This window comes from Spea bombifrons, chromosome 10, assembly GCF_027358695.1.
Source record: "Spea bombifrons isolate aSpeBom1 chromosome 10, aSpeBom1.2.pri, whole genome shotgun sequence".
In the NCBI taxonomy this organism is placed as follows: Eukaryota; Metazoa; Chordata; class Amphibia; order Anura; family Pelobatidae; genus Spea; species Spea bombifrons.
Window position 1 is genome coordinate 31813148 of NC_071096.1, and position 27235 is coordinate 31840382.

Sequence of the window (27235 nt, forward strand, 5' to 3'; positions counted from 1 at the left end):
AAAAAGCACCAGTGAAATTCACAGTCAAAGGAATAGGATACTGAAGAATATGTTCGCACCCAAAGGTGCTGTCCACTATGCCCCAATACACAATACATAGTTTATAAACAAAGGTGCAAGTGTTCCGTAGATCGTCTACTTCTGTAACCCTTATAAACTTAGTTTATACAATACACATGATAAAATACAAAGTTGTCTAGAGATATAAAAAGGTAAAGGTTTATTTAGATTGTGCAGTACTGGAACAAAATCTGACACGTTTCACTTTACAGCTTCCTCAGATTACGGCCTGAATAGCCTGGAGTTCTGGAGAGAAATGACAAGGAATTAAGTGAAGAACAAGACGCCCTTAGTAACATTTTATAACCCGGCAGATGTAAAGGGACATTCTTAGTGAATAAAGCAGCATTGGAAAGTGTGAAAACAGATATAAATGTGTACATTTGTGTTGCCAAATGACAGATATAGGATACAGATTAGTGCCCAATTGTTAACATACAAGCAATATAAAAACAAAGTTAATAAGCAAAATATTTGACATAAATAGATACTTAGATGGTACATAACCCAACTAAGGTAACATCATATCGGAAACATTCAGATAAAGAAACAATGTCTGGCATATTGACAAAACATTCAAACAGTAAAACAGATTACAGCCAATTTCCATGATAATTTGGCACCAATTATCCAGACTACCCGTTTATTAGATTAATGTAATTTACCAAGACTGTAAAACACCAAGAAAAGGCCTGAGATCTCTGAGAACAAACTGAAATATGGAAAATATTACCATAGCATTATGTGAAAAATTCATGGGGGGGGGACAAAAAAACTTAGTTTATAGAGTGAGGTTCTAGTATGGAGGTTACAAAAGCCTAGTTTCTATCGGTAACAGCCAAACATACTTTAAAACACAAATGTTTCTTGTAATACTTACCGGTCAAGAGCACAGAACTACCTGCTTTGCCAGCACCACCGCTAAAAGGCCCCATCGTGTTCGTGCAGCCCTTTTAAACAAAAGATGGGAGGCGGGGTTTCAACAAACTTTATGTGAAGCATTCAAATAGACAATTTAAGCTTATTTTTCCAATTGAAAGCTTTGGCTGTCCATGTTACATGTTTTAAATAAAGTTGATTTTGTGTTGAATCCCCACCCCCCCTCCCCCCAGTTTTCATTTAAAAGCGGTGCGCTGACCGGCCTGTTTCTCTTATAGCGATGATAGTGGTGGGGTGAGTAGTGTGGGAATTGTGCGGTCCTTGCAAGTAAGTATCCTCTGCCTGTTTATTAAGCGTTAAAATAATTGTATTTGGAAGCAATATATGGTTGGCTTTGCTGTTGCAACTAAGGACGCTGTGCCCCTTTCCGCTTCTTCCATTTTTTTTTTCAGATTTTTTTCTCATCGTTTTTCTGTAGGACTCCAGCCTCTTTAGTCCATAATCTGACGAAGCTGTAAAGTGAAACGCTTCAGATATTCCTGCACGTTCTGAATAAGCTTTTTATTATATGTATGTATGTGTGTGTGTATATATATATATAATTTACTTGGGCTACTATGTTTATCATATAATACACAGGGCTGGATTATTTATGGGGCAAAATGCATATTTAACTGGAATACCCTCTTATGGAGAGGCAGTAAGAGGCAAGGTCTGTGGCTTTGCCTGCTTCCACCTCTGATCCGCTATTTGGTTTGTACCTTTGTTCTTAAACTTACATTATTTTCATGGTGACCGGACCGTTAAAGGCTTACATTCTGGAGTAGCCTACAAACTGTAGTGGTGTTTTGCTTGTGTCTGTGATGTCAGATTTTCATACTTAATCTTGAGACTTTTTAAGAAAATGTTTTTATAGATATAATCTTAATGTTGTGTTTTTGTAAATTGTACTTTTTTTATTGTTTTTTTTTATTTGTATTACAAAATGCATTCTTTATCTGTAAGGTTTTATTGTTGCTTTTTAAAGATTTGTATTAAAATAACCTGGAAAAAATTGCATGGGTTTCTATTTTTTTAAACCGCCAAGAGTGATCTAGTTTCTTGGAAATAAAGGTGGGAGGTTGCAATTAAAATTGAAAGGTTTGCAAATTATAGTTGCCAAGTGTACTGAATAAGTCATGTCAGTCCTAAGGATGGATTCATGTTTCATTGGCCAGACACTTGATACTTTAGTGGAATACAATTCCAACTTTGGGAGAGTGAAGCACAATTTTACCAGTTTTATCCTGCCTAATACATGTATCATAATTACAGCAGTCTGTATTTGTGGTAATAAAAAATTAGGATTTATGAATGATATAATTCATGCCTTAATAGGGTAGCCTCGTATATCATGAACGAGCTGTCGCTGTATAGTAATATCAGTCAACCATTTATGAGCAGCAGCAGCTGAACCCTAAATTAGATAATTCATAATTCAAATGTATCGCGTTTTGTTTTAGATTCACGTTTTAGAAGTTGGCTTTTTCTTTGGAAGTGGTTCAGGCAAAAGCTGGATTCTTGTTTTGTAGAGTGAAATGTTAGTGTTGCAGTCAGAAAAGGTAAAGCAATTAACAGATGCTGTAATTCCACCGAGTGATGCTTAAATCAAATCTGACTTTCACTCTCCTGAAAAGAAATCACTTTGGAATATTTTAATGGCATCCTTTTATAATGTCATACCCATAAATCAACACATGGTGGCACTGTGTTCCTCCTCGCCCATTACTCTGCTCTTCTGTTGACATTTAATAATGCAAAACAATATTCCTTAACTCTTTTGGTGATGTGCAAGCCAACAATGCAATCTTAAGTGTTAATTAAAAAAAAAAAAACACTTTACAGCATTGGGTAGAACATGAATAATGCAACCGCAGAAAATAAATTTATGTATGTAATTATTAATTTGATATATTAAGTTTCACACGTAATTTCGGCTGCCAAATTCTCTGGCAATTTCTTTGTGTAACTGGAAAACCTTTGCAGTTGTGTTTGAGAAACACAAGACAATGATCTCAAACTTTAATCCGTCGTTGGTCTCGTCTTAGATTCAAGAGCCATATGCCCATCCCATGCGTGTTTACATTCCCTCACTGAATTAAGCTCTGCCACTTCTGATGGGAGCCTCTTCCATCTATCTACTATTGCAGTAAAGTAAAACTTCCTTTCATTATATATAAGCATCTGAGCCTCTAGTGTTAGATTATGGCCTCTTGTTGTAATACTTCTCCTCATTTGAAATAAACTTCCCTCTTGCACTTTGTTAAATCCCTTTATTTATTTACATATTCCAATCCCTTTGCATTTGTATCTGTGAACACAAGATAAATTGTGAAAATTGCCTTTGTTTATTCTTCTGATATAAGAATCATTGAGGGTGTGCTACACGCGCAAGAACACTAGGTGTCGCTGTGTCCCACATGAAAATACCAAATGATTTATTATTATTATAATTATTACTGCTATTTTTATTAATTATTAATCTGCAATTTTTAAGGTTGTTATTCCTGAACAGATCAAATTTCTTGCTTAAAGAAAAGGACAATGGGCAAGTAAATGGTTTATCTTGGAATTATGTGGGTTGCTATGATCTACCCCAAGGCTCATGGATTTTTTTTTTTAGTGTCCCTTGACACATCCACCTTTAGAACCTGATTTTGTTCAACAAAACTACTTGTAACAGAAAATTATCCATCCTGGTATTAGATCATTGGATCAGCAGATACTCCTATCTCAAGGTTCTTCTGTTTTGTGCTGTGATGCTAGAAATCCTTCTTTTTGGATTAGGAAAGCAAATGCTTTCCATAACTCAGTCTTTAGAGACATGTAGAAAAGTTCAAGCTTCTATATACCCCTTCTTCATGGTGTTAGACAGACCCCCAGGGCATTGTTTTGGGAGAGGGGTAACACAGTGGGTTTTAGATGCTCTAAATGGAAGAAATATTGGCACCTGTCTCTAAACCAGTGCATTTAATATCATAAGAACTAAGGATCCCAAGCTTATTCCCGTCCCTGCCGTGTCCAGGGTCCCCAAGCAACTGCTTATGATGTCTATATGCTAGCACCGGCTCCATTTTTGGGTTGGACCATCTCTACTGATCATGTCCTTTCAAAGCATTAAAAGCAGCTTTCTATTTCTCCGCTCCGCCAGCATAGCACGGACGATGGGCTAATTTATGCAAAGGGCAATGTTTACTCGGGGGTAAAAGGTGCAATAAAAAAAAACTGCATTTCTTTTTTAATTAAGTGTTCTCCCTTTCAATTTGGAACATCAATGATAAACAGACGATACGTAATAGGTTTTATTTTCAATGGCAGCAGCCTTCTTTATCTCTCCTTTCATCTCTCGTCTTCCTCCTGGCTTCACATGTAAAGATCTCAGCAGAGCTTAGCCTGGTTCCCGTCGCACATCCCACCCTCCTCCTCCTCCTCCTCCTTCCACTTTATATTCCCAGCACATACTGTACGCTCTCCCTGTCTGGATCTGTCTCTTTCCGCCGCCCTCTGCTTCTGTCTACCTGTAACCTATAAACATTTAAAGGGCAGCAGGCCTGGGCTCCAGCGGGGAGAAGCACACCTGCCCAATTTGCACGAAGGCTAATGTTTTGCCCGTTGTGTGTTTTATACGCAGGGATTAAAGCTCTCGTCCTTCCGCTTGTGGTTCTGGATTCCTATGGCAGATGAGAGATCTCTGCAAACACTGCCATTGAACTGCATGGGGAATCGGAGCAGCGGCGGTAAGTGACAGCTGCCATGTACCTCTGTGACAGCGGGCCAATATTTAGACCGTAACTTAAATACAATATGTATCATATATGAATGTGTGCTATATATACGTAAGTTCATGTCTGTGTCTATACATATATATATATATATATATATATATATATATATATATATATATATATATATATATATATATATATATATATATATATATATATATAATATCATATGTATATATATGCTTGTGGGGTATGTGTATAAACATATGTATGTGCACATAAATGAATTAATTTCAATCTATACAGATACATTTCTGTGAGATAAGTCTAGCAAATGTATGTTTCTCTTCCAAATGATTTAACTCTTTATAGGCCCAAGGAGAGACTGCTGGATCTACCAAGCCTTAAACGTTTCTGTATTAGCCAGTATTAAAATCTAAGGAGGTATTATTATGATGGGCGGGTAGCGCACAGGCAATAAACCTCATTCTCCATCTGTAGAGACGATCTTTTGGCCAGTATGGAGTACAGGAGGGCTGTATTTACTAAGCCTGAGTGTTAAGATGATCCATTAAATGTTTACTGGGATATAAGCTTTGTGGCGGCCTGGGTTCGTCTCGCACTCTGGGCTGTAAATGAGTTTGTTTGTTGTATGCAGTGAGCGGTAATGACATTTGGAATAGAGGAACAGGTTATTCTAAAATCCCTAATGCAATTGCATTTCAGTTCTGTTTTTTTTTTTTTTCCAGCTATTGTAACCCTACATGCAGCAGTGCTGGCGGCTTCTGGGGCCCGATCTTAGAAAAGGATTATGCTGCAACCTAGAGTAGTGCAGAGTACTCATAATATCTAAAGCATACATAAAAGATACACATTTATTATGTAAACATAGTGAACAGGAAGTGATTGTGTATATCATTTAAAATGTAACAATGTATTTTTGGAGTAGGTAAACATTCTCCTTTCCAAATCACCGATATTACCGGAAATCTGATACCGGTAGAAAAAGTGAACTGAATGCAGTGTCTGCGAGCTGCAGTGAATGGGTTAAATATGAGAAGGGGATATTTGTCTATTTTAATTTCTTACATCATCCATATTTTCCCCAGACTATTTCTCGGGAAGATCTCGTAAGGCCTGCTGGGGTAGGGATTTAAATTGTTGCAGTAGAAGCTATATAGGATATATTATAAATAATAAAAGCAGCTATGCTCACTATATGATTCAATTGGGTGTTACTGAAAAAGCAGAGAAGTTAACCCTTGGTTCCCCCACTTTCCTGTTTTTTAACCCTTATCCCAACTCCTCCTTAACCCTTCCCTCTCTCCAGTGAACATGGTTCTGATTAGTTGAGATCCGTATTTAATCTTACACTGATGAATAGATAAGTAACATCTAATTATCTCTCTGCCTTTGCTGCACAGATCCCTCGTGCTGCACTGTTGCTGATACATATGTTCCTGTCCTTGTATGACTTTGACTCATTCTATAGTCTGCGGGATAAAAATGCCCTTGAAAGTCCTTAGCACTGGTTCTGAATGTATTCTAAAGATCATTACATGATGCTGCCTAGCCGCCTTTTGCTGCAGCAACCTGACATTGAGCATTATTGTTCTGCCTTTTCTTATTTTAGTGATGTCTTTTTTTCTACTATTATCTTCCAGGTCTTCCAAGAAGCAGAGCTTCCCAGACAGGTGGAGAAGACGTTGCTATAACGGAACCAAGGACCGAACTGCCCCTCCCTGGACTTGCAGCCAAATTACATGTCAATCAAACTGACATGCACAAGTGAGATTGGTAAACTGCCCCATGTCATAGTAAAGATCAGCAAATGCTTCCTGTTTCGATTAGGTATCGCTGGTTGATTTCAGTAAGAAATACCACTTAGTATGTTACATGTGATACAGAACAGGTTGGTCCGAACATTGTGTCTATTAAGGTTAATGCAGAGAAGCCTTATCCATGTACAAGACTGTCTGATCACCTTGGGCGTACAGAGAAAGGAAATTATTACCTGAGTCCCTGTGAAAGTAATCATGCGGTCCAGTCTTATGCCTTTGTGTCTCTAGGCTGAAAAACAGAAAGTGTGTTTTTATCTAATTTGGTTCCAAAAAACTTTTCCTCATCAAACATGGAGGCTGCCATTGTTGTCGGTCATGTGACAGTTTGTGACGTTCCCTGCTCAAACATCCCACTGAGCTGATTCTTTATGGCAATAAGATAAGAAATGTGAAGTTCCCCCACTCGTAGAATTGGTAAAACTGGGACTTTTGTTGCTCATTGCTAGAAATATAGAGTTTGAAGGCAGATCAGAGCCATTCCTACTTTAATCAGTCTTTGGTCTCGTGTTTTTCGGTAGTGTTCTGATTATTCCATCTGTTATGCTGTATGAAAAGGACTTAGTGGGTTTGCATAGTAAAACAGACAAACACGTACAAATATAAGATAAATTTGGTTGGGTTCACAAGGTAACAGGTTTTGGGCACTTTTGACAGAACATGAAGGTCGCCTGGGTTTGGCAGGACTATGCTCTGATATCGGGACAGTTAGGAAGTATACATAAGAATACGGAAGTCTCTTTCTTTAGTAGATAGACTTAGCCACATATATGACTCTACTCTGTGCTGAGGTTTCTCTCTTAAACGTACTCTTGGATCTTTAATGTGCTGATTCCCAGCAAGCAGGAAGCAACAAAAGCCGGCAGATGCCAGCGGAATCCTTAGGGTATTTCAAGCAAGAAAAAGCTATTTTTTTTCACGTAATTAGTAGGGTAATTTTATAATGGAATTAATTAATTGCAGCACTTAGCAGCTGCCTAAAAAAATACAAGTGTAAGGATTTGTTTTATCTGTTGCTTGTAATGTCCAAATGGGCTTAACCGTGATAATAAATTGACTTACGCGGAAAAAAATAATTGTAGAAACATGCCTGTGATTGGAAACGGCTTGTCTGAAAGACGATAGAATTAGGAAACCGCCTGCAGCTTGTGGCCACGTAATGCATGTAACACTGAAGAGAGTTTATCGCATTTGTGTGAATTGCTGCCATCTTCCCCAGTAAGGGATGCAGCCTGAGGTATCCGTACGATATTACACAATCTCACCTCATCTATATAAGGTTAGATTTACTTTATGGTAAAGTGGCTTTCCATATTTCTTTGTATCGAGTTGCAGTGACATCACAGCTTCAGTTGATGACACAATCGGTAAAAGAGACTAGGGGCTGCCTGGTACAGCATGTTACGGAGGCTGGGCCAGTTAGGGAGGTATCAGATCTTCCTTGTAACCTTCCCATTAAGATGTAGCACATTAGGGAATTTAATCACCCCAAAACTGCCCTATTCCGTTACACGATTTAAGTGAGCCTAGGCCAGAATATGCCACCTGTGATGTGGAAAAAAAAAACTTTCCAATTACTAATTACTTGTATTGATCCAGATGAAGGCAAATGCTGAAAACTTCCATTCTGTGGCTCGTTCTGTTTAACTCAGAATGAGTCTGAACTCTATTCTTATTTACAGAAATCCAAGCAAACCAGAGTAACGGCTTCCCCGAGTACTTTGGCTACATTCGGAGCGCTAATGATCCCAGTTTGCTGGTGTCCCCCATGGTTGTGGCTGGGATTGTGATAGGCCTGGTTCTCTTCTTGTCCTGTATGACCATAATCATTGGAAGCCTGAGAAAAGATGGAGGTGTGAGAGATCTCCATGCCGACCCCAGCTACGGTATGTTTCATAATCAACACTTAAAAATAGGGAGAAAGGGGGCAAGCTTTTATCCTGTTTCCCAAAATGAACCTAACTTCTTTCTGATTGGTATCATATGTTTTTATTGTTTTTTTGTTTCACAAGCTAATCATTAAACATGCTGTTCCACCTAGGGGACCTCATAATTTATCCCTAGATGAGTACCGCATCATATAATCAGTTTATTTTTCTCCTCAATGCTGCCTGTCACTTAAAAACTGCTTGAGGTACTGGAGCTGCTTACAAATAGAGAAAAAAACTACGTTTATTCAATTTATTTAGGCCAATGCATGGTATTATAAATATATTTACCCCCAACCTTTAACGCCTGGTTGTTACATTGAAAATAATGCACACAGTGAGAATATGCAATGAAAAACCCAGTTTAATACAGTTTCTGTGCCGGTTCCCAGATGGCATTTCTTACGCAGCACCCATTGGAGATTTGAGGTCTGTCTGCTCCGGGGACCGTTCACCTTCTTTCGAGTTTGGCTCAAACATGGAGTTCAATTTTACTTTCCTGGATGCTCCTCCACGGTAAGGACAGATTTTGTCATCCGTTTGAATCTTAAAAATGGGGGGAAAAAAACAGCTAGTATGGCTAATCATTTTATATACTGATTGCATAGTTTTTTTTTTTTATTTTAAAAAGGCTGATGTGCCCCTGGGAAATCTTTACCCAGGGGCACATTGGGAAATACATCATCTAGGGACAACCCAACCATCCATATTCAAGCCATCAAACTTAGTTAACCTGATAAATTCAAGTCAAAGGGATATCACAGAGAATACAAAGACTGTTTCTGTGTTAAGAAGGGACCCGAACACTGAGCTCCATTAAACAGACATTTATCTGATCTCCATCATACCTGGGGCCATGAAAAGTCCATTAACCAAGGCATTGATTAGGACAAAACTCAACCCATTTTCCAAGACACTGACTTGTTTAGACGGGCCTTGCCTTAATGGATCCTGCATGGGGTTTGTATTTTTTTCTACTGTCTTTATTCTAAGAGAGGAAATATTTGTGACAACCCGGATATATGTCTATGTTCCCAGTTTCCCCATTAAGGAACTGTGTTTTTATCTTATCTCCCCTGTTTAATGTGTAACGAGCAGAAGAACAGAACAGTCACTTTTCTTAATGGCAGAATTATTTCTGAATTTGTGGTCACCATCTGATACCTGAATAGTTTAAATAACTGTGCTGATCGAGAACCTCGGCATCGGGAAGTCATGTTGGTTTTGGCCAGCTTTGGTCTAGAGGTCATTATCTAGGAGAAGAGTTCCTCTGGTGCAAAGCTGTAGAAGTGATGCTAGCACAATGGCAACCAGTGGAATGTTCTTGTTTGGATGGGTCCGTTGGTTGCTATGGTGGTAAGACCACAGTTTGGCTGTTGTACAATGTTTAGGGAAACTAAATACACTCCACCTGGCAGGATTCAGACATTTCTACACCAGATTTTATGAGATCCAGAGGAGGTTCTATCCCACGCGGCCACAGAGGTCAAGATGCTGCAATATCTTCATATCCTCATTGGGTCCAAATTTCCAAATTTGCTTAAGATTCCAAAGGGCCTATAAATCAGTGTCCAACTATAGTGACCATGCCCCTTCTCCACATGGACCAGGGTAAATGGGCCACAATTGGTATTCATGGTCTCATATGGTTTGTTGTGGGTTGTGGTAGGTCATGTAACATCCTGTCTGTGTTGCAGTAACAGTATTTGTCCACTAGGCATTCTTCTATAAAATATGAAGCTGTGGCGGTTTGGGTGGGCCAGTTGAGTAAAGACAAGTTATGCCACTACATGTAGTAGAGTATCGAAGAATATTGCACATACCTCTAAGTAGCCAAAGGGAATAGCCTCCCTTGTGGTTTATTCTTATACGTTTTAGTTGCACATGGATTTAACCACGCAGTGCATCGCACATACATTGCCTTCCCCCTTAAACAGCGTTAACACTCACTCTTTTCACCGCTCTGTTGCCCATCATGTATTCAGTCAGTTTGTGAAGATAAAAGAAGGTAATGCCTGTGCCTCCCCATTATGTCTGTTTCTGAAGCCACTTACCTTCCAAACACCTTCCAAAAATCTAAAACGCAGCGCAGGCATTTCTGTGGCTGTTTTATGCCCTGTTTGTCACGTGGCCTGTTCTCATCTGTATATGTTTGTTGTATGTAAGCATCATTAAATCTAAGGGCTCCTATGCATCTGCCTTCTAGAAAATAAGCATTGACTCTGCATTTCACATGTTCCTAGTAGAGACCCTAATAAAGTACTATGTTCCTATCTTGTTCCAGCTATGATGACTGTGTCAGGCCTGAAGCTTCTGCGGTATACATTCCTCCTGATGACCCACCACCGTATTCTCTGGAAGACCCTTGTCTCGCACGTGAACTAGCCTTTGACGTCTCCACCGAAGAGGTACCTTGGACTTCACTGGAGAACACCGGCCCTCCCGTGACATCCAATGACGTATCCTCTGTTGGGCATCAGGCTTTGCCACCATATAGAACTTTACATAAGGAGAATGTTCACATTCCGCTAACACCAACAGACTCCTTAAAAGATGTTTCCTCTCGGAACCTTCCTGTCCCACAGCAGAATGCTTAAGCCTTCTCATAACGCTCTAGTGGATTGACCCCACACCTCTAGGTAACATGGCATCTGCTTTATACTCCAGAAGCATTAGATCAGAATTATCACCTTTACCCGACACGCAGACAGAATCCCGGAAACATTTCAGGTCGACTTCCCCCTCGTAATACGTGGCCAAAGTTGAGAAGTGCCGTTAGAGATTACCTAGCAATAAATCATAGAAGTTAGACAGTAAGGTGGCCTATATAATCGTGCCTACGTTTGTACTTTATTGAAGAGCTCACTCACTGAATAAAAGATGGCCTCACAAAGCTATGTGCAAATGTATCATTAAACTTAATATTTACACTAAAAAAATATGTTTCTGTGTGGTTTGTGATATTGCATTAGACTTACAAAGAGCAAATAGTATTTTTTACTCAACCACTTACCACTACCCAACATACGACTACCTCCACTTAAAGGAAAACATTTCTTGGCATGTTATACTTAATGGCGGTCTGCTCCAGTGCCTTGTCTTTGAACATTCCAGCTTCTAACAGGACCACCAGTAGCATGTGCAGAAAGCCATCCTGTTGACTTCAATGACAACATTTTCCTGCCGCTGATTGGCTGCTTCAAGCAGCCAATAAGTGGCACAAAATGTTTGACGTAGGAGGGCGTTCAGTTGCAGTTGTGGAGCTGCAGTTTCTTCAAAAGGTAAATATTTTTAGTTTAATATCTTTTTATTCCTTAAAATACTTTAGTGTGATCTTTTCTTTGGTGAGGCTGCCTAGGACATTAAACTGTCTCTTTAGGGAACCCCTTGGTGAAATAAACGATATTAGCCTTTAGGATGTAGCCACAGAGTAATTCAAAATTTTATCTTATCGAGAGGTTTATAATCATTGTTTCCTCTTTTCCTGTATATAGATATATATATATCAGTACCATTTAACCTGTTGTCTACGCCGAGTGTCTGTGCTAGCTGCAGAGGTCACGTATCATTCTCCGGGTGTAGAAAGACTCTGGAGGCCGTGTTGTTTGAGATAATCAGGTCAGAGCAGATTGAGTTGATGAAATAATTAAATAACATGACCTTACTGTCAATTCCTCGGAACATCCTGCCCGAGCACCAGAGGCAGTAATGATAATATAAATCTGCTGTTTGTCTGGGAAGTGAAATGCATGAAGCTGAAATGTATCTATATTTATTGATTACATTATCTGCAGACTGGGCTTTCATCCAATATTGTGCACTTTGAAATCTGAATACACAGTAAGATATATTTTCTATTCATTTTACATGAAGTTACTCATGTAGCCCATGAGCCTGCTTTTAATGGAGCTTCTCTAAAACATCTATATTTTTAAGGCATCGCTGATGTTTTAGAATAAGATTGTAGGTTCCTTGGAATCCGGTGGTAAATCACCAACCTCCATTCTAAATCACGCGAGGCTACAGGTAGACTTCCTCTCATATAGCAAATATTCCACAGGGTATTTAATACAATGGAATTAGCATGCATGTGGAATTGGCGTACACAATTTAAATGAAGGGTGTGATAAATAATGGGATTTATGTCTAAGTGCATGGAGTTAGAGTGGCTGTGTGTGTGTATGTATATGTATGTTTAAGTGCATGGTGTTGCTGTGGCTGTGTGTATATAAGTACATGGAGTTAGAGAGGCTGTGTGTGTATGTATATGTATGTTTAAGTACATGGAGTTAGAGAGGCTGTGTGTGTATGTATGTATGTTTAAGTGCATGGTGTTAGAGTGGCTGTGTGTGTGTGTGTGTGTGTATAAATACATGGAGTTAGAGTGGCTGTGTGTGTGTGTATGTAGAAGTGTGTGGTGTTGAAGGGGCTGTCTTTGTACATATCTGTGATTGTATGTGTATGATGTAAGAGTGTGTGAACGCATGTATGTGTAAAGTGTTAATGTTGACGTATATGTATAGAGTGACTGTATAAGTTACCGTAGAGCTGCCCTGACCATCATTATACCCCAACCTAATTAATTTCAATACCCAACCACAATCATTATCCCCCCAACCATCATAATCATTCCTCCCATCATATTCCTCCCCACCATCATTTCTATCCCCTACCATTATCACCACATATTATACAAAAATCACCCCTCCATCTTCATGCTTCCTAACTTAACTTATCATCACTAGTTTCCCATCGTCTTAATAACCTTCCTTCCCTTAGCATGCCCCTTAATATTCAACATTCATTTTCATTAATTCATCCAATGTCACACGTTTCTCTGCTCTTCTCCCCGTCCCCTGCCTTTGGTCTCAGTTGGCCAGTCTGTTATTGCTTTGCGTATCTGCGGGTCACCGGTGTGCAAGATATGACATCATATTCAGTGCGACGCTGACATCTGCCAAGTGGGAATAATTATACGTGCAACCGTGGACGCCAATACAACGTACCCATTATGCCTGGCCCACTAAAACTATAAATATACAAACGGTCTCCAACCTCCAGGTGGCGTAGGGACACACACACACACACACACACACACACACACACACACACACACACACACACACACACACACACACACACACACACACACGTACTGCTATAGGTGGCAGAGAGAGACACACAGAGGGACAGCTATAAGTGGCAGAGAGAGACTCACACAGGATGGTGCAGCTATAGGTGGCAGAGACACACGGGGGGGGGTGGCAGATACACACGGGGGGGGGGCAGCTATAGCTGGCAGAGACACACACAGCGATCCACAGCCAACTATCTGCTCCCAATCCTTCCCCCTCCTCCAGTTTGGAAGCTCTTTGGTCTCACGCCTCGTACTTTCCCCTCCGAGCTCTTTCCCCCCTCAGCTCAGCCTCTCTTAGGTTCCCCCCACATTTGGCCGCTGGCCGGCCGCCACTTTCTGCATTTCGTACATCTTGTCATTCAGAGCCCGCATTGTGTTTGAGGGGAGAGGCGACAAGTCCAGCTTGGGGTTCATGCTACCGCTCGAGCCGCCGCTTCTACTCCGGCTACACTGGCCGACACGTAGCAACCACTTGCGGAGACACCCACACGGCTCTGCCAAAAAGTCTGATTGACAGCGGAAGGAGCCACACGGCACCGTCCCCTGAGTGTGACGGCCAGGGGGAGGAACTATACCCTGATGGTTGATTGGATAGGGTGGGGTCAGTCTCAGGGCATTGCTCCCGGAGTTTGAATGGTAGAGGGCGGGGACATATTGACACGCTACACCCTAATGGTTGATTGGACGGGGAGGGGGCCAGTATTAGAGGACTGCCCCCTGAGTGTGAATGGTAGGGGGCGGAAGCATACAAACGAATGCACGCCGAACTATTATCTCGGCAACTGTAACTGTACGCGGCAACCAACATCAAGTTCAGCCACCGTAGATCTGCCTCGCGTTATGGCTCCCACGGTTGTTTGATATTCCCCGTGGAGTACTGTGTGCCCAGGACAAAGTCTGTCCGTGATTGGGCTTTCTTTACTAAACAGATGGTAACACCCCCCTCCGTCTCCATGGAGGGTTATTATTGGCAGGGGTCACCCTGTATAATGCATAGTGAGCGCAGAGACACCCTCTGTAATGCGGTGACATCATTAGAGCTCACTGCGAGGCCAAATAACAGAGCAGCAGTACCCCACCTCCATTCCTGCTCCTCATAACTGCACCTGCAGGGGACAAATGTACCTTTTCCCGGGCTCCACAGATGGCTCCTTGTTACAAGAACATTTTTATTCCGCCCCATAAGAGAGCAGCGAGCGCCTAGAACCTGGATTGGTGAAAAGTTCCGAATGTGTGGACCTCCCCGCGCGGAGCGTGCCGTGGTTTAGTGCCCCAGCGACAGAAGCGTAAGTGTGAGTTATATGTGAGTGAGTGCAGCCGGCCCCTCCGAGCAGGCTCTGCGATCTGAGTTGTTGCTGGTGGTGGCGGTGAGCCTGTTGGCCCCACAGCCGTTATCATTGAAAATAATATTTAACGCTGTTATAGCAATCAAATCTGAGGACCAATCAGCCGTCTGGTTATGAGATTAACCCCTTAAGGACCGGGCTCATTTTTCGTTTTCTACCCTGTGGGACCGAGGCTGTTTTGACACTTTTGTGGTGCTTGTGTTCAGCTGTAATTTTCTCCTCACCCATTTAGTGTACCCACATAAGTTATATATTGTTTTTTTCAGGACAAGATGGGCTTTCTTCAGATTATTTTGATTGTATCATCTTATTTACTATAAAAAAAATAAAAAAAACATGGTGAAAAATTGAAAAAAAAACACATTTTATGACTTTTATTTGAAAAATCTTTTACTCACCTAAAAAAGCAAGTAAAAAAACTAGCTAAATAGATTCTACTACTTGTCCTGAGTTTAGAAATACCCAATGTTTTTATTGTTTTTTGCTGTTTTTTGTAAGTTATAGGGCAATAAGTACAAGCAGCGTTTAATGATTTCCAAATCTTTTTTAACAAATTCAAATAAATTTAGTTATTTTTAAATGTTAGCACATTTTGTTATTATTTTTTTTTTTTTCAATTTTTTTAATTTTTTTTTTGAATATTTTACTAATCACATAGTGATTAGAAAGCTGGGTTCCATTGACTTGCTTGGTTGAATGCAGTACCTGTATTCAACCTGCAAGTGGAGCCAGAGTTCTCTAGAGAGTCTGGAGACTATCTAGCGAACTCTTTCTTCTTTATTGTTTTTTTTTCCGGGCCGCCGCCATCTTGCTGATGGCAAAGAACACCGGCAGCTGCGGCTGTGACCGCTCTCAGGAGCGGTCACAGCCCATCCAAAGGTAAGTGTTTGGTGTCGCTGGATGCCTCCTGATCGAGGCATTCCAGCGACACCATTTAAGTTTAGGAGGCGATCGTTGATCGCCTCCTAAACGCTTTTAAAACGGGCGTCCGCCGCCATACAATGTATGGCGGCTGTTGACGCCCCGGGGAGGGGCCAGATATGGCCCCCGATGCCGATCTCGGGGTTACTGAATGCCTCGACATCGAGGCATTACAGTAACGCCGTTTAAGCAAAGAAAGTGATCGTTGATCACTTTCTAAGCTTATTTAATTTTTTGACGGTTCAGGACCGTCAATATGTATGTATGTGTGTGTGTACATATGTATGTGTATATATGTATGTGTATATATATATATATACCGTAGTTATCAGTAGTTTCTGTAAGCTCGATGTGTTGGGTGTCAGTAGGAGAATGATTTCTGAAGGCAAATTTGTAATTTTACCAAAAACCCCTTTATTTGATGGAGCATTGAGAAGGCGTAATGCGTTTGCAGCCCTATAGCTGATGATAACGGGGCTATTATTACCCTGCATATCACGTATATATATGTATATACCCCGGAATCTGAATGTGTATGCCCAAAATATTTAGGAGTCCGGCCCCCGCCGCCCTCCGAATCATGTTTTTATAGATTACTCCCCTGGCAGTAAGTTAAAGGATGTTTATTTTGGGGTCTTATATCCGGCACCTTATGCTTTCCTGTGGGGTTGCGGTTAAGCGAGTGCCGTGAAGCTACCTCGCAGGGTCATATAACATGCGCTATGTGACCCCGCTGGGTGCTTCGTATCACCACCTGCTAAACCACAAGGAAAACATAGGCTGTCGCATTCCCGATGGTTCCCCCTCCGTGGTTTCTGGAGCCCTTCTTTAGGGTTTATTTTTGGGCAAGAATAAGTTGGCCACGCTCAGGTTTTCTAGTCGAGCATTTTATCGCAAGGACAACGTGATTTCTGGGGATTGTGCGGACGTTAGATAACATGTATGTGTTTGTATCTGATGACATGTATGTGTTTGTATCTGATGACATGTATGTGTTTGTATCTGATGACGTGACCTGTCTATGGCGCTTATTTTTTTGGCTCGCGGCTGGCACCAGAGGGCACACAGAGCGGAGGAGGCGGTTTAGTTTGGCCGACAGACGGACTTCACATGTTAACACGGCGTATAGGCTTTCAGATTTTCTGGGTTCATGTCAAATGTTTACACTTCTAGGCTTGAGGGTCACTGTGGGTGATTAAGACCGAGTCATAGTTTCCCACAAACATTCAAATGGCTCATATGCTGCTGCCTTAAAAACTGTGTTCTTACACCGAGAAAACCATTCCATATTGTTTTCTCAGTATATTTTGTGACACTAATTAAATAATCTGACGTTTATTATAATAATCGGATGGTCGTTCCTTTTTGACGTTCTGTGTAGAATTTGTATTATCACACTGTATACGTGAAGAAGTAAATCATCTAATTCTGTAATAGTGATTTTTCTTTTTATATTTTACCCACCGCAGGTAACGGAAATTGTAAGCGGAAGTCGTATCGCAGACGGCAGAAAATTGTAGAAGGGCGGCTTTGGCCAGGTATGGACATTTTATACACACAATTATTGTTTGCGCTGTTTGCCGTTACTTAACTGCCCCAATAATTCTACACCTAAGCTGTTGCTATATGTTGTGTGTTTTCTATTAGTATGACATCATTTAAATGTTTACGCTTTCATGATATTTTTTACATCATTAAAATATTTACATGTTCATTTTATTTGTGTGTTTTGCATTGGGTACTTTTCTATTAGTATGACATCATTCACATATTTACATGTTCATTTTATTTGTGTGTTTTGCATTGGGTACTTTTCTATTAGTATGACATCATTCACATATTTCATGTTCATTTTATTTGTGTGTTTTGCATTGGGTACTTTTCTATTAGTATGACATCATTCAAATATTTACATGTTAATTTTATTTGTGTTTTTTTGTATTGGGTACTCTTCTATTAGTACGACATCATTCACATATTTCATGTTCATTTTATTTGTGTGTTTTGCATTGGGTACTTTTCTATTAGTATGACATCATTCAAATATTTACATGTTAATTTTATTTGTGTTTTTTTGTATTGGGTACTCTTCTATTAGTACGACATCATTCACATATTTACATGTTCATTTTATTTGTGTGTTTTGCATTGGTTACTTTTCTATTAGTATGACATCATTCACATTTCATGTTCATTTTTTTGTGTTTTTTTCATTGGGTACTTTTCTATTAGTATGACATCATTCACATATTTAAGCTTTCATTTTATTTGTGTGTTTTGCATTGGGTACTTTTCTATTAGTATGACATCATTCAAATATTTACACGTTCATGTTATTTGTTTTGTATCGGGTTTGCAATTGAATTAGCTTTCTGTTCTGTCTGCTTAAAAAATTCTACTTCAAACTCTTCTTTTTATCCCCAAATAGTGATGAATAAATGCATGTTTGGGTCAGCTGTGTTTATAACGCTGTATATTATATAGAACATCTTTTTCATAAGCATATTTCTTCCAATCTCAATGTTATAAAACTGCATTTTTAGTGATTATTTTATGCCTGTCTAAAATCTGGACTTGATATTTATATTTTTTTATTTACTTTTTAAACCTGTTTTTTTACCGTGTATTAGACAAAATGCTATTTCCTGCTTTAAAATGTTACATTTTCAATCTTTTGTGTGTTTTGGTGATTTCTAGCTATTACGTGATTACGTATTTCACAACCAAATGTCTAAAAGATTGACATTTCTATAGATTGAAACGATTGTTCGCGTCCTAATCTCTAAACACCATGTTCTGACTTTTATACGTCGTACGTGTGATAGGAAAAATGGTGCTCGAGCGTCTGAAAATTGTCCAAATTGTGTCTAAAACTGCTTTCTAATCCATGGTCTTTGAAGAAATGTGAAATTATTATGTATAATAATCCAAGGGGTTAACTGGTGTCTAAATTTGGTGTTTTTACCAATCCAGGCAAATCCAAATGTTACCTTATTTTGAAAATTGTGATTTCAACAAATCCTTAGTAATCAGCAATGTACGTTTGTCAAAGAGCCGCAAAATTGTATTATCTGCAAATGTTTTAATTGAAATTCAGATTAAAGGAAAACCGAATGTGTAAAATGACGTGTCCAAGAGCTGACGACATATTTAAAGAATTTGTGTCCAAGAGTTGATGAAAAACGTATTATGTGACTTTCTTTCCACGCGTTCCAAGGATGGTTCGCGTCCTAATCTAAATACGAGGCGTTGTATACCTCGTACGTGTCATGGGATGAAATGCCGCTCGAGCGTCTGAAAATTGTGTCTAAAACCATGGTTTTCGAATAAATGTGAAATTCTGGTGTTTTAAGGAGAAATGTGTGATCCAAAAGAGGCTTTAAACATTGTGGTGGGTTTTGGAAACCACACTGTCTACATTTTCTACGATTTGGGTTCATGACAAACGCGTAAAACGATGAAAGGGTTGGTGTTCTTCTTAATTCTCGTCGGCGTATTTTCAGTGCTCTTTAAAAACGTGTTTTAAGTGAAAAACGACTTTTTCATATCATTTGATTTCTGTACATTTGAAGTGAATTGCTTGTATTTTACAATGCAGGTTACCTCTAGATTGTAAGCTCTTTGAGCAGGGGTCCGTCTGACATCTTGTTTCAAATCAAATGATGTCCTGTTTACCCATTGTACAACGCTACGGGATGTGATGGCGCTATATAAAACAATAATAATGCAGGTTACCTCTAGATTGTAAACTCTTTGAGCAGGGGTCCGTCTTACCTCTTGTTTCAAATCAAATGATGTCCTGTTTACCCGTTGTACAATGCTACGGGATGTGATGGCGCTATATAAAACAATAATAATGCAGGTTACCTCTAGATTGTAAGCTCTTGGAGCAGGGAGCATCTTACCTCTTGTATCTCTAAACCTAATGATGTCCTGTTTACCCATTGTACAACGCTGCGGGATGTGATGGCGCTTTATAAAACAATAATAATGCAGGTTACCTCTAGATTGTAAGCTCTTGGAGCAGGGGTCCGTCTTACCTCTTGTTTCAAATCAATGATGTCCTGTTTACCCGTTGTACAACGTTACAGGATGTGATGGCGCTATATAAAACAATAATAATGCAGGTTACCTCTAGATTGTAAGCTCTTGGAGCAGGGGTCCGTCTTACCTCTTGTTTCAAATCAAATGATGTCCTGTTTACCCATTGTACAACGCTACGGGATGTGATGGCGCTATATAAAACAATAATAATGCAGGCTACCTCTAGATTGTAAGCTCTTGGAGCAGGGGTCCGTCTTACCTCTTGTATCTCTAAACCTAATGATGTCCTGTTTACCCATTGTACAACGCTACGGGATGTGATGGCGCTATATAAAACAATAATAATGCAGGTTACCTCTAGATTGTAAGCTCTTGGAGCAGGGGTCCGTCTTACCTCTTGTATCTCTAAACCTAATGATGTCCTGTTTACCCATTGTACAATGCTACGGGATGTGATGGCGCTATATAAAACAATAATAATGCAGGTTACCTCTAGATTGTAAGCTCTTGGAGCAGGGGTCCGTCTTACCTCTTGTTTCAAATCAAATGATGTCCTGTTTACCCATTGTACAACGCTACGGGATGTGATGGCGCTATATAAAACAATAATAATGCAGGCTACCTCTAGATTGTAAGCTCTTGGAGCAGGGGTCCGTCTTACCTCTTGTATCTCTAAACCTAATGATGTCCTGTTTACCCATTGTACAACGCTACGGGATGTGATGGCGCTATATAAAACAATAATAATGCAGGTTACCTCTAGATTGTAAGCTCTTGGAGCAGGGGTCCGTCTTACCTCTTGTATCTCTAAACCTAATGATGTCCTGTTTACCCATTGTACAATGCTACGGGATGTGATGGCGCTATATAAAACAATAATAATGCAGGTTACCTCTAGATTATAAACTCTTGGAGCAGGGGTCCGTCTTACATCTTGTTTCAAATCAAATGATGTCCTGTTTACCCGTTGTACAACGCTGCAGAATGTGATGGCGCTATATAAAACAATAATAATGCAGGTTAGATTGTAAGCTCTTGAAGCAGGGGTCTATCTTACATCTTGATTCAAATCAAATGATGTCCTGTTTACCCGTTGTACAACGCTGCGGAATGTGATGGCGCTATATAAAACAATAATAATGCAGGTTACCTCTAGATTGTAAGCTCTTGGAGCAGGGTCCGTCTTACCTTTTGTATCTCTAAACCTAATGATGTCCTGTTTACCCATTGTTGGAATTTGTGCTTAAACTGTGTCTAAAATTGTAACATTTAAAGAAATTCCTACTAAATCTGGTCTCTGTTTTAACCAAATGACAGATTATGTTATGTTTTAAAATGTTTGCCCCCCCCTCAAATATCTAAAATCTTCCGGAGTTGGATTGGGAAATGTATTGTTTGTAAGACAAAAGGGTTTATTTTTTCTTCTTATTGGTGTTCAAAAATCCAACGGCTTAAATGTTTTTTAAACAGCAAATACCCAAATGTGTTACTTAAAAATTTAATTTTCAACACTTTGTCAAATTGTGTTGTGTGTGTGTGTGAAGTGGTTTTGAAATCCAGATTACAGGGCAGTCAATTAGAGTGTGATTGGTGCAAATGGATCCCACGGCTTCCGCTTGGCGGTGGCGTATTGGGAAGTAAAATGCTTTCTGCTTTCTTTGTCCGCTGTGATGTCATGCGATGTGATGTCATGCGATGTGTTTGAAATAAATGTTAATCCAGCCTGTGAAGGAATCTCTAGTAAGATGGCATTGATTAATGACTCTTGGCTTCAGTGGGACTGCCGTGGTTTCCCACGTTTTTGTCGCGGTGTTGGAGGACAGGTACGCTGTACGCTGGAGACAGTAGTCATTGGTAAACGTATCGATCGGTGTCTGTTACGTCGGCGTTAATTGCCGTTATCGCTGAGAGGCAATGAAATGTTCTCTCCCAGGAGCCCCGATACTGTGTAAATAATATGTGGCTTTATGTGTGCGATTCCAAAAGCGAGTAAAAGCTTTTATTGCGTTGCTGTTGAAGTGGTGTAAGGAAGAGACCGGAGCAGAGGCAGGGGTTCAATTATTATTATTTCTTTATTAACCACTTAATAATGTGTCCGTCTCCACTGTATGAATACAAATGGCTCCAATAACTCTTCTGTCTGAAACATTTCCTTTTTAAATCCTTATTTCAAGGTTTTCTTTCTTTACATTTCTCATTTTGAATTTATTTTAATCTTGCGTGTTTTGTTTTTTTTAAGAAATATATATATATTATTTGTTTTTGGTAATGTCTCCACATGACAAAAAGCAATTTGTTGCCAATTTTGAGATTTGTTGAAGTGATTTTGTGGTCTCAACTGTTAGCCGGGAAAATTTAAGTGAAATAATGGTGGATTTCTTCTGAATGTTTTATTTTGGTGAAATATTTCTTGGTTGTTTCTCGGGTTTATTTAACCTGTTGAAGCTCTTGATAATGTATAAAACATTGGGATTAGATGCCGCCCGTCCCGTTCTTGCGATCCGCGTGCTATACGAATAGTTACGCCTTTCTTATGAGTTTCAAATGTTTGTCTACAATAAAGTGAGTTTAAAAATATTCTTGGGGAGAAAAATCCTTCTGACATCATTTTAATGAAGTAAACATGGTTTTTATTTTCAGTCGCACGGTAAATTGATGGTTAAATGTTTTCCTTCCTTCCCTTATCACACGGTTCTTAATAATTGAATACGTTTAAAATAAAAACATTAAATTGTTATTAAATTTTTTTTAACATTTCAAAATGTATTTTTTAGGATTGATTTTTGGTATTTCATGAGTTAGAGGGGTTATCTAAAAAAAAAAAAAGTTGATTTTGAAAGATTTATACTTGTCTTTGGTTTTATCAACTGAATAATATATATATTTTTTTTTAATTATAAATAAAATAAAAAAAATAGCAAAAAGCTGTTTCCACTTTCCTGGTTTCTAATCTTTCTAGCGCTGAATTGTGAAATTGTTTTGTTAAACGTTCTTTATGTGGCTAAAATTAAACGTATTTTTTTTTTTTTTTTTTGTTGGCGCCTGTGTACAAAGAGAAAAAATGTAGTTGGTTTTTAGCCTCTATATGCCAAGGCGGTGTACTCGCCGCTGTGCCGGCTGCCGATGGAGAGAATACTGCGAATGGTAAGCGCTCAAATAATGAATTATCTGCTCTTCTGTCTTTTCAATTTTGTATAATTAAGTCAACATAAAAATGTTTTTTTTTGTGCAAAATAGGGTTTTTGTAGCTTTTTGCTGGTATGTTTATAATTTAGACTTCTCACTTTTTCACATTTTACTTAAAATTGTTATTTCATGCTAAATCTTTTTAAACTTCTTATCAAATGATCGTCTTTAAAGGCTGTGTTTGTGGTTTTTAAAGGCTGGTTTTCTTCTAATATATACATCTGTATTAGCGAATGTATTCTGAAATAGCCTTTTTCATCTTAATTTTGTGATGGCGAGTTCACAAAGAAATATTTGGCGTCTGTCTAAACGTTTCAGATATTGTGGTTAAATATTGTGTAAAATGGCGTTTGCTGTAGTTTTGGTGTTTTTGATGCGTTTCACTGGTAACGGCCCGCGTGGCAAACTGCTGTTACAGACTTATTCACACTTTCTGTTTCCAGACAAATGTCAAAATGTTGTGTATTTAAATCATTTTGATCACATCTGTCAGAAAGCAAGTTGTCTCTACCTCGTGGTTCTAAAACATTTGTGTGATGCTGAAATTATATAAAAATGTCTAAAAATGAAATTCTAACCAAAATGTGTAAAATGTTGTGTTTTGATGCACATTTCATTAATGTACGCTTTCCATCCTCAGCCGACCTGTTGAAAAACAGGACTAGCTTTTATCGCTCTTAGACCTTTTATATGAATTGTGTCAGATGTTGTTTTAAGATGTCAATGTCTTTGATCTGCTTACGCGTTTTCACACAGCAGACGTTCTTATGTTTTAGGAAATTACTTTTTTGTACATCATTTAAGTTTTTTGTCCTCAGCGTATTTAACCCCCCCCAGGGGTAACCAGGACCAGTGCCGCCTGCTGCCTTTCCCCCAGATGCCGGGAAATATCGGGAAACGCGTATGTAATGCCAAAGTTCTTACTTCTGTCCATCCGAATTTTGTTTTTATTGAGCCTTTTTAAGTGTCTTAGTAAAGACAGTTGTAATTAATAGTTTTCTACAATGGATTTATATAGAACTTTAAATAAAACTATATACCCCCCCATAAATCCAATGTATCCTACCCTGATCGTCTTTATTTTATGTTTAGGGTTTATATTCCGAGGTGGCGGCTTCTAGCAGTCGCAGGGATGTCATCAAAGAGCTGCTGGTGAGGCTGGTTTCTAACGCGCGTGCTGATTGGTGGCCGGCAAAGCCTTGTGGAGATTCCTGCTCTTGCCCTGCGGTTGCTGCCTGCTTTCAGGGGCCCCGGGGGTAGTCAAACTTACACGGCTGGTGAGCCTGGCAGCCTGCGCTGGGTGTACAGTAAGTGTGGGGGGATGGGTTGGTGAGCCAGACATTGGGTATCGGGGTGCTATATAAGATACAAAGATCTTTGCGGGGCTGTATGACATCCTAGTACTTGGGGAAAAGGCTAATGAGGCAGCTTCTGTTGTGAGACTTTAACGCTTGTAATGCTCAGCCGGCCTGGGGATGTTAGAATGGTTGTTTTAACAAATAATCTCAATGTGTTTTATTCCACTGATAATCTGTAAGGTCGCGGCCTGCGCAGCCATCGCTGGAGTTTCTTGCAGTGGATTGTCAGTGTCCATCGTCTCTATCGAGAGCCTGATGAGCGGCTCCCTCACGTTCCTCTACGTCACCAAACTCCATCAAAAGTTCACCTGGTTCTCATGGCCGGCCTCGGTGAGTGTGCGCTTCTCTTTTAATTCCCAGTTTGTAGATTTATCTGTAGATTAAGGTCCAAGACTAAGATGGGCGAAGAACCAGCCCCCCCCCCATATCGTATGAATAAGACGTTTGTTTAGTCTCCATTATTTTTGAGGATAGTTTGTGGCATTTCTGTGAAAAGCTCTATAGAGTTCTTCTCGGAGTGCCATTGGCTTACCGGCTTTTCCTCCTCAGCTAAACGTTGATCCCAACACCAAGGAGGTGCCGCAGACCATTCGACCGAGAGTCGGCAGCACCTGCCCAGTGAACAGGGCTAGTGTGCCTGAAAGATGGGCCGCGGTGAATGCAGCTTCCCTGCTTTAAACCTGTCGTATATAAAACACACATACTTATACTTTGCTTTTTCTTGTTTTTCTTTAGGATTTCATGAATTCGGTAATCGGAGTGCTGTATATGATATCAATCTCTACCGCGGCCGTCTACCACGCTGGCACAGGGGTATGTATTTAAGGCTTCTGACGCAGGTGTACCCCTGCCAGTAGCTCGTCGGCATGCCATCGCGCAGAGCGTTTATGATGAGATATATAATTTTTATATTATATATATAATACTAATATAGATGTGTGTGTGTATATATAATATTATAATATATCATTTATACCGTATTTGCTAGATTATAAACAACCCTGATTATAAGACGACCCCCCAAATCTGAATATTAATTTAGGAAAAAAAAAGCCTTAGTATAAGAAGACCCTATAGGAAAAAAGTTTTACCATTAAATGTGAATTCATATAAACTATTTTTTCCTTGCCATTCCAGGTGGCACAGGAGAAGAAGGCTCCGCCTACCAGGTAGGGCAGGAAATACTATAAAAAAAGGAGACCTCCCCCTTCCTCCCCAGTGTTGTTTCCTGCCCTACTCAGGTAGCGGTTAGGCTGAAGCTTACCTCTACTTCCTTTTTTTATTTTCTCGGAGCCCCGGGGGGGGCGTCCTTTGTTGATACCTGGCAGAGGTCCTGTGTGGATCCAGGGTTCGTGCGGCAGCCTCGGAGGCTGCAACTCCGCCTTCATCGCGGCAACGCACATGAGGCTCAGTCCTCGTTCGGCTCTGCCTACAGCCCAGGGGGCTCACTGGGATATGTATCCTCTGGCTCCGGTTCATTCCGTCCCGGGGAATCCTCAGAGGGCGTTTGCTGTAGTTTTGGTGTTTTTGATGCGTTTCACTGGTAACGGCCCGCGTGGCAAACTGCTGTTACAGACTAATTCACACTTTCTGTTTCCAGGCAAATGTCAAAATGTTGTGTTTTTAAATCATTTTGATCACATCTGTAGGGCTGCAACTAACGATTATTTTAATAATCGATTAGTTGGCCGATAATTTTTTCGATTAATCGATTATTTGGATAAAAAAATACATTATTTTAAATTGAAGAAAAATTGCAATAAAAAACGTACAATTTACACTTTCATCTCTTTATTGCAATGGCCTCTCTCTATTCACCTTCTTATTTTACTGACATAATAATAAAAGCTACAAGAACCCAAACACAGTGCTTCTCAAACTAGGTTTTAATACAAAGTTATTAGTAAATATTAATTCATATGTTAACTATTTTTCATATTTAATAAAAACTGAGACAAAAACCTTGTTTAAATTTTTTTATTTACCAAACTGCCCCCAGTTATGCACATCTGACCCCCAGCTTGCCACTCTGCCCCCATATATGCCTTATACCTCTTATATGCCAGATTCCACTGTGCCCCCTGATATGCCACTGTGCCCCAGATATGACTTATATGGCAGTGATATGCAACTGAGCCCCCTGATATACCTTTTACCCCCAGATTTGTTTTATGCCCCCCTGATATGCCTAATATCGATGTCTTATACCCCCTATATGCCACTGAGCCCCCTGATATACCTTTTACCCCCAGATATGTTTATGCCCCCCTGATATGCCTAATATCCATATGCCTTATACCCCCTATATGCCCTAAAAATTCATAATACCCCCCATACACCACTATAACTCACCCATACACCACTCTGGCTCCTCCCCCTCCCATACACCACTCTGGCCCCTCCCCCCTCTCATACTTCACTCTGCCTCCTCCCCCTCCCATACACCACTCTGCCTCCTCCCCCGCCCATACATCACTTTGGCTCCTCCCCTCCCATACATCACTTTGCCTCCTCCCCCTCCCATATACCACTCTGCCTCCTCCCCTCCCATACATCACTTTGGCTCCTCCCCCTCCCATACACCACTCTGGCTCCTCCCCCTCCCATACTCCACTCTGGGTCCTCCCCCTCCCATACATCACGTTGGCTCCTCCCCCATACGTCACTTTGCCTCCTCCCCCACCCATACTGCACTCTGCCTCCTCCCCCTCCCATACTCCACTCTGCCTCCTGTGAACCTCCGTTTCTGACTAGACACCAGGGAGCCGGGTAGA

The 27235-nt window shown here is 40.1% G+C and overlaps 1 protein-coding gene across 2 annotated transcripts; it reads left to right on the forward strand.

Moving 5' to 3' along the window:
• Window positions 1–6310: 6310 nt before the first annotated feature.
• Window positions 6311–11408, forward strand: BEAN1 (brain expressed associated with NEDD4 1). 2 transcript variants are annotated; one of them, XM_053448657.1, is made up of 4 exons: window positions 6311–6500; window positions 8224–8427; window positions 8862–8985; window positions 10754–11408. In XM_053448657.1, the coding sequence occupies exons 1-4, from the start codon at window positions 6467–6469 to the stop codon at window positions 11064–11066; spliced, it is 675 nt and encodes a 224-aa protein (XP_053304632.1). In that variant the 5' UTR covers window positions 6311–6466; the 3' UTR covers window positions 11067–11408. The 2 variants fall into 2 exon arrangements, with proteins under 2 accessions (XP_053304632.1, XP_053304633.1); XM_053448658.1 differs by having other exon boundaries at window positions 6311–6491.
• The last annotated feature ends 15827 nt before the right edge of the window (window positions 11409–27235 follow it).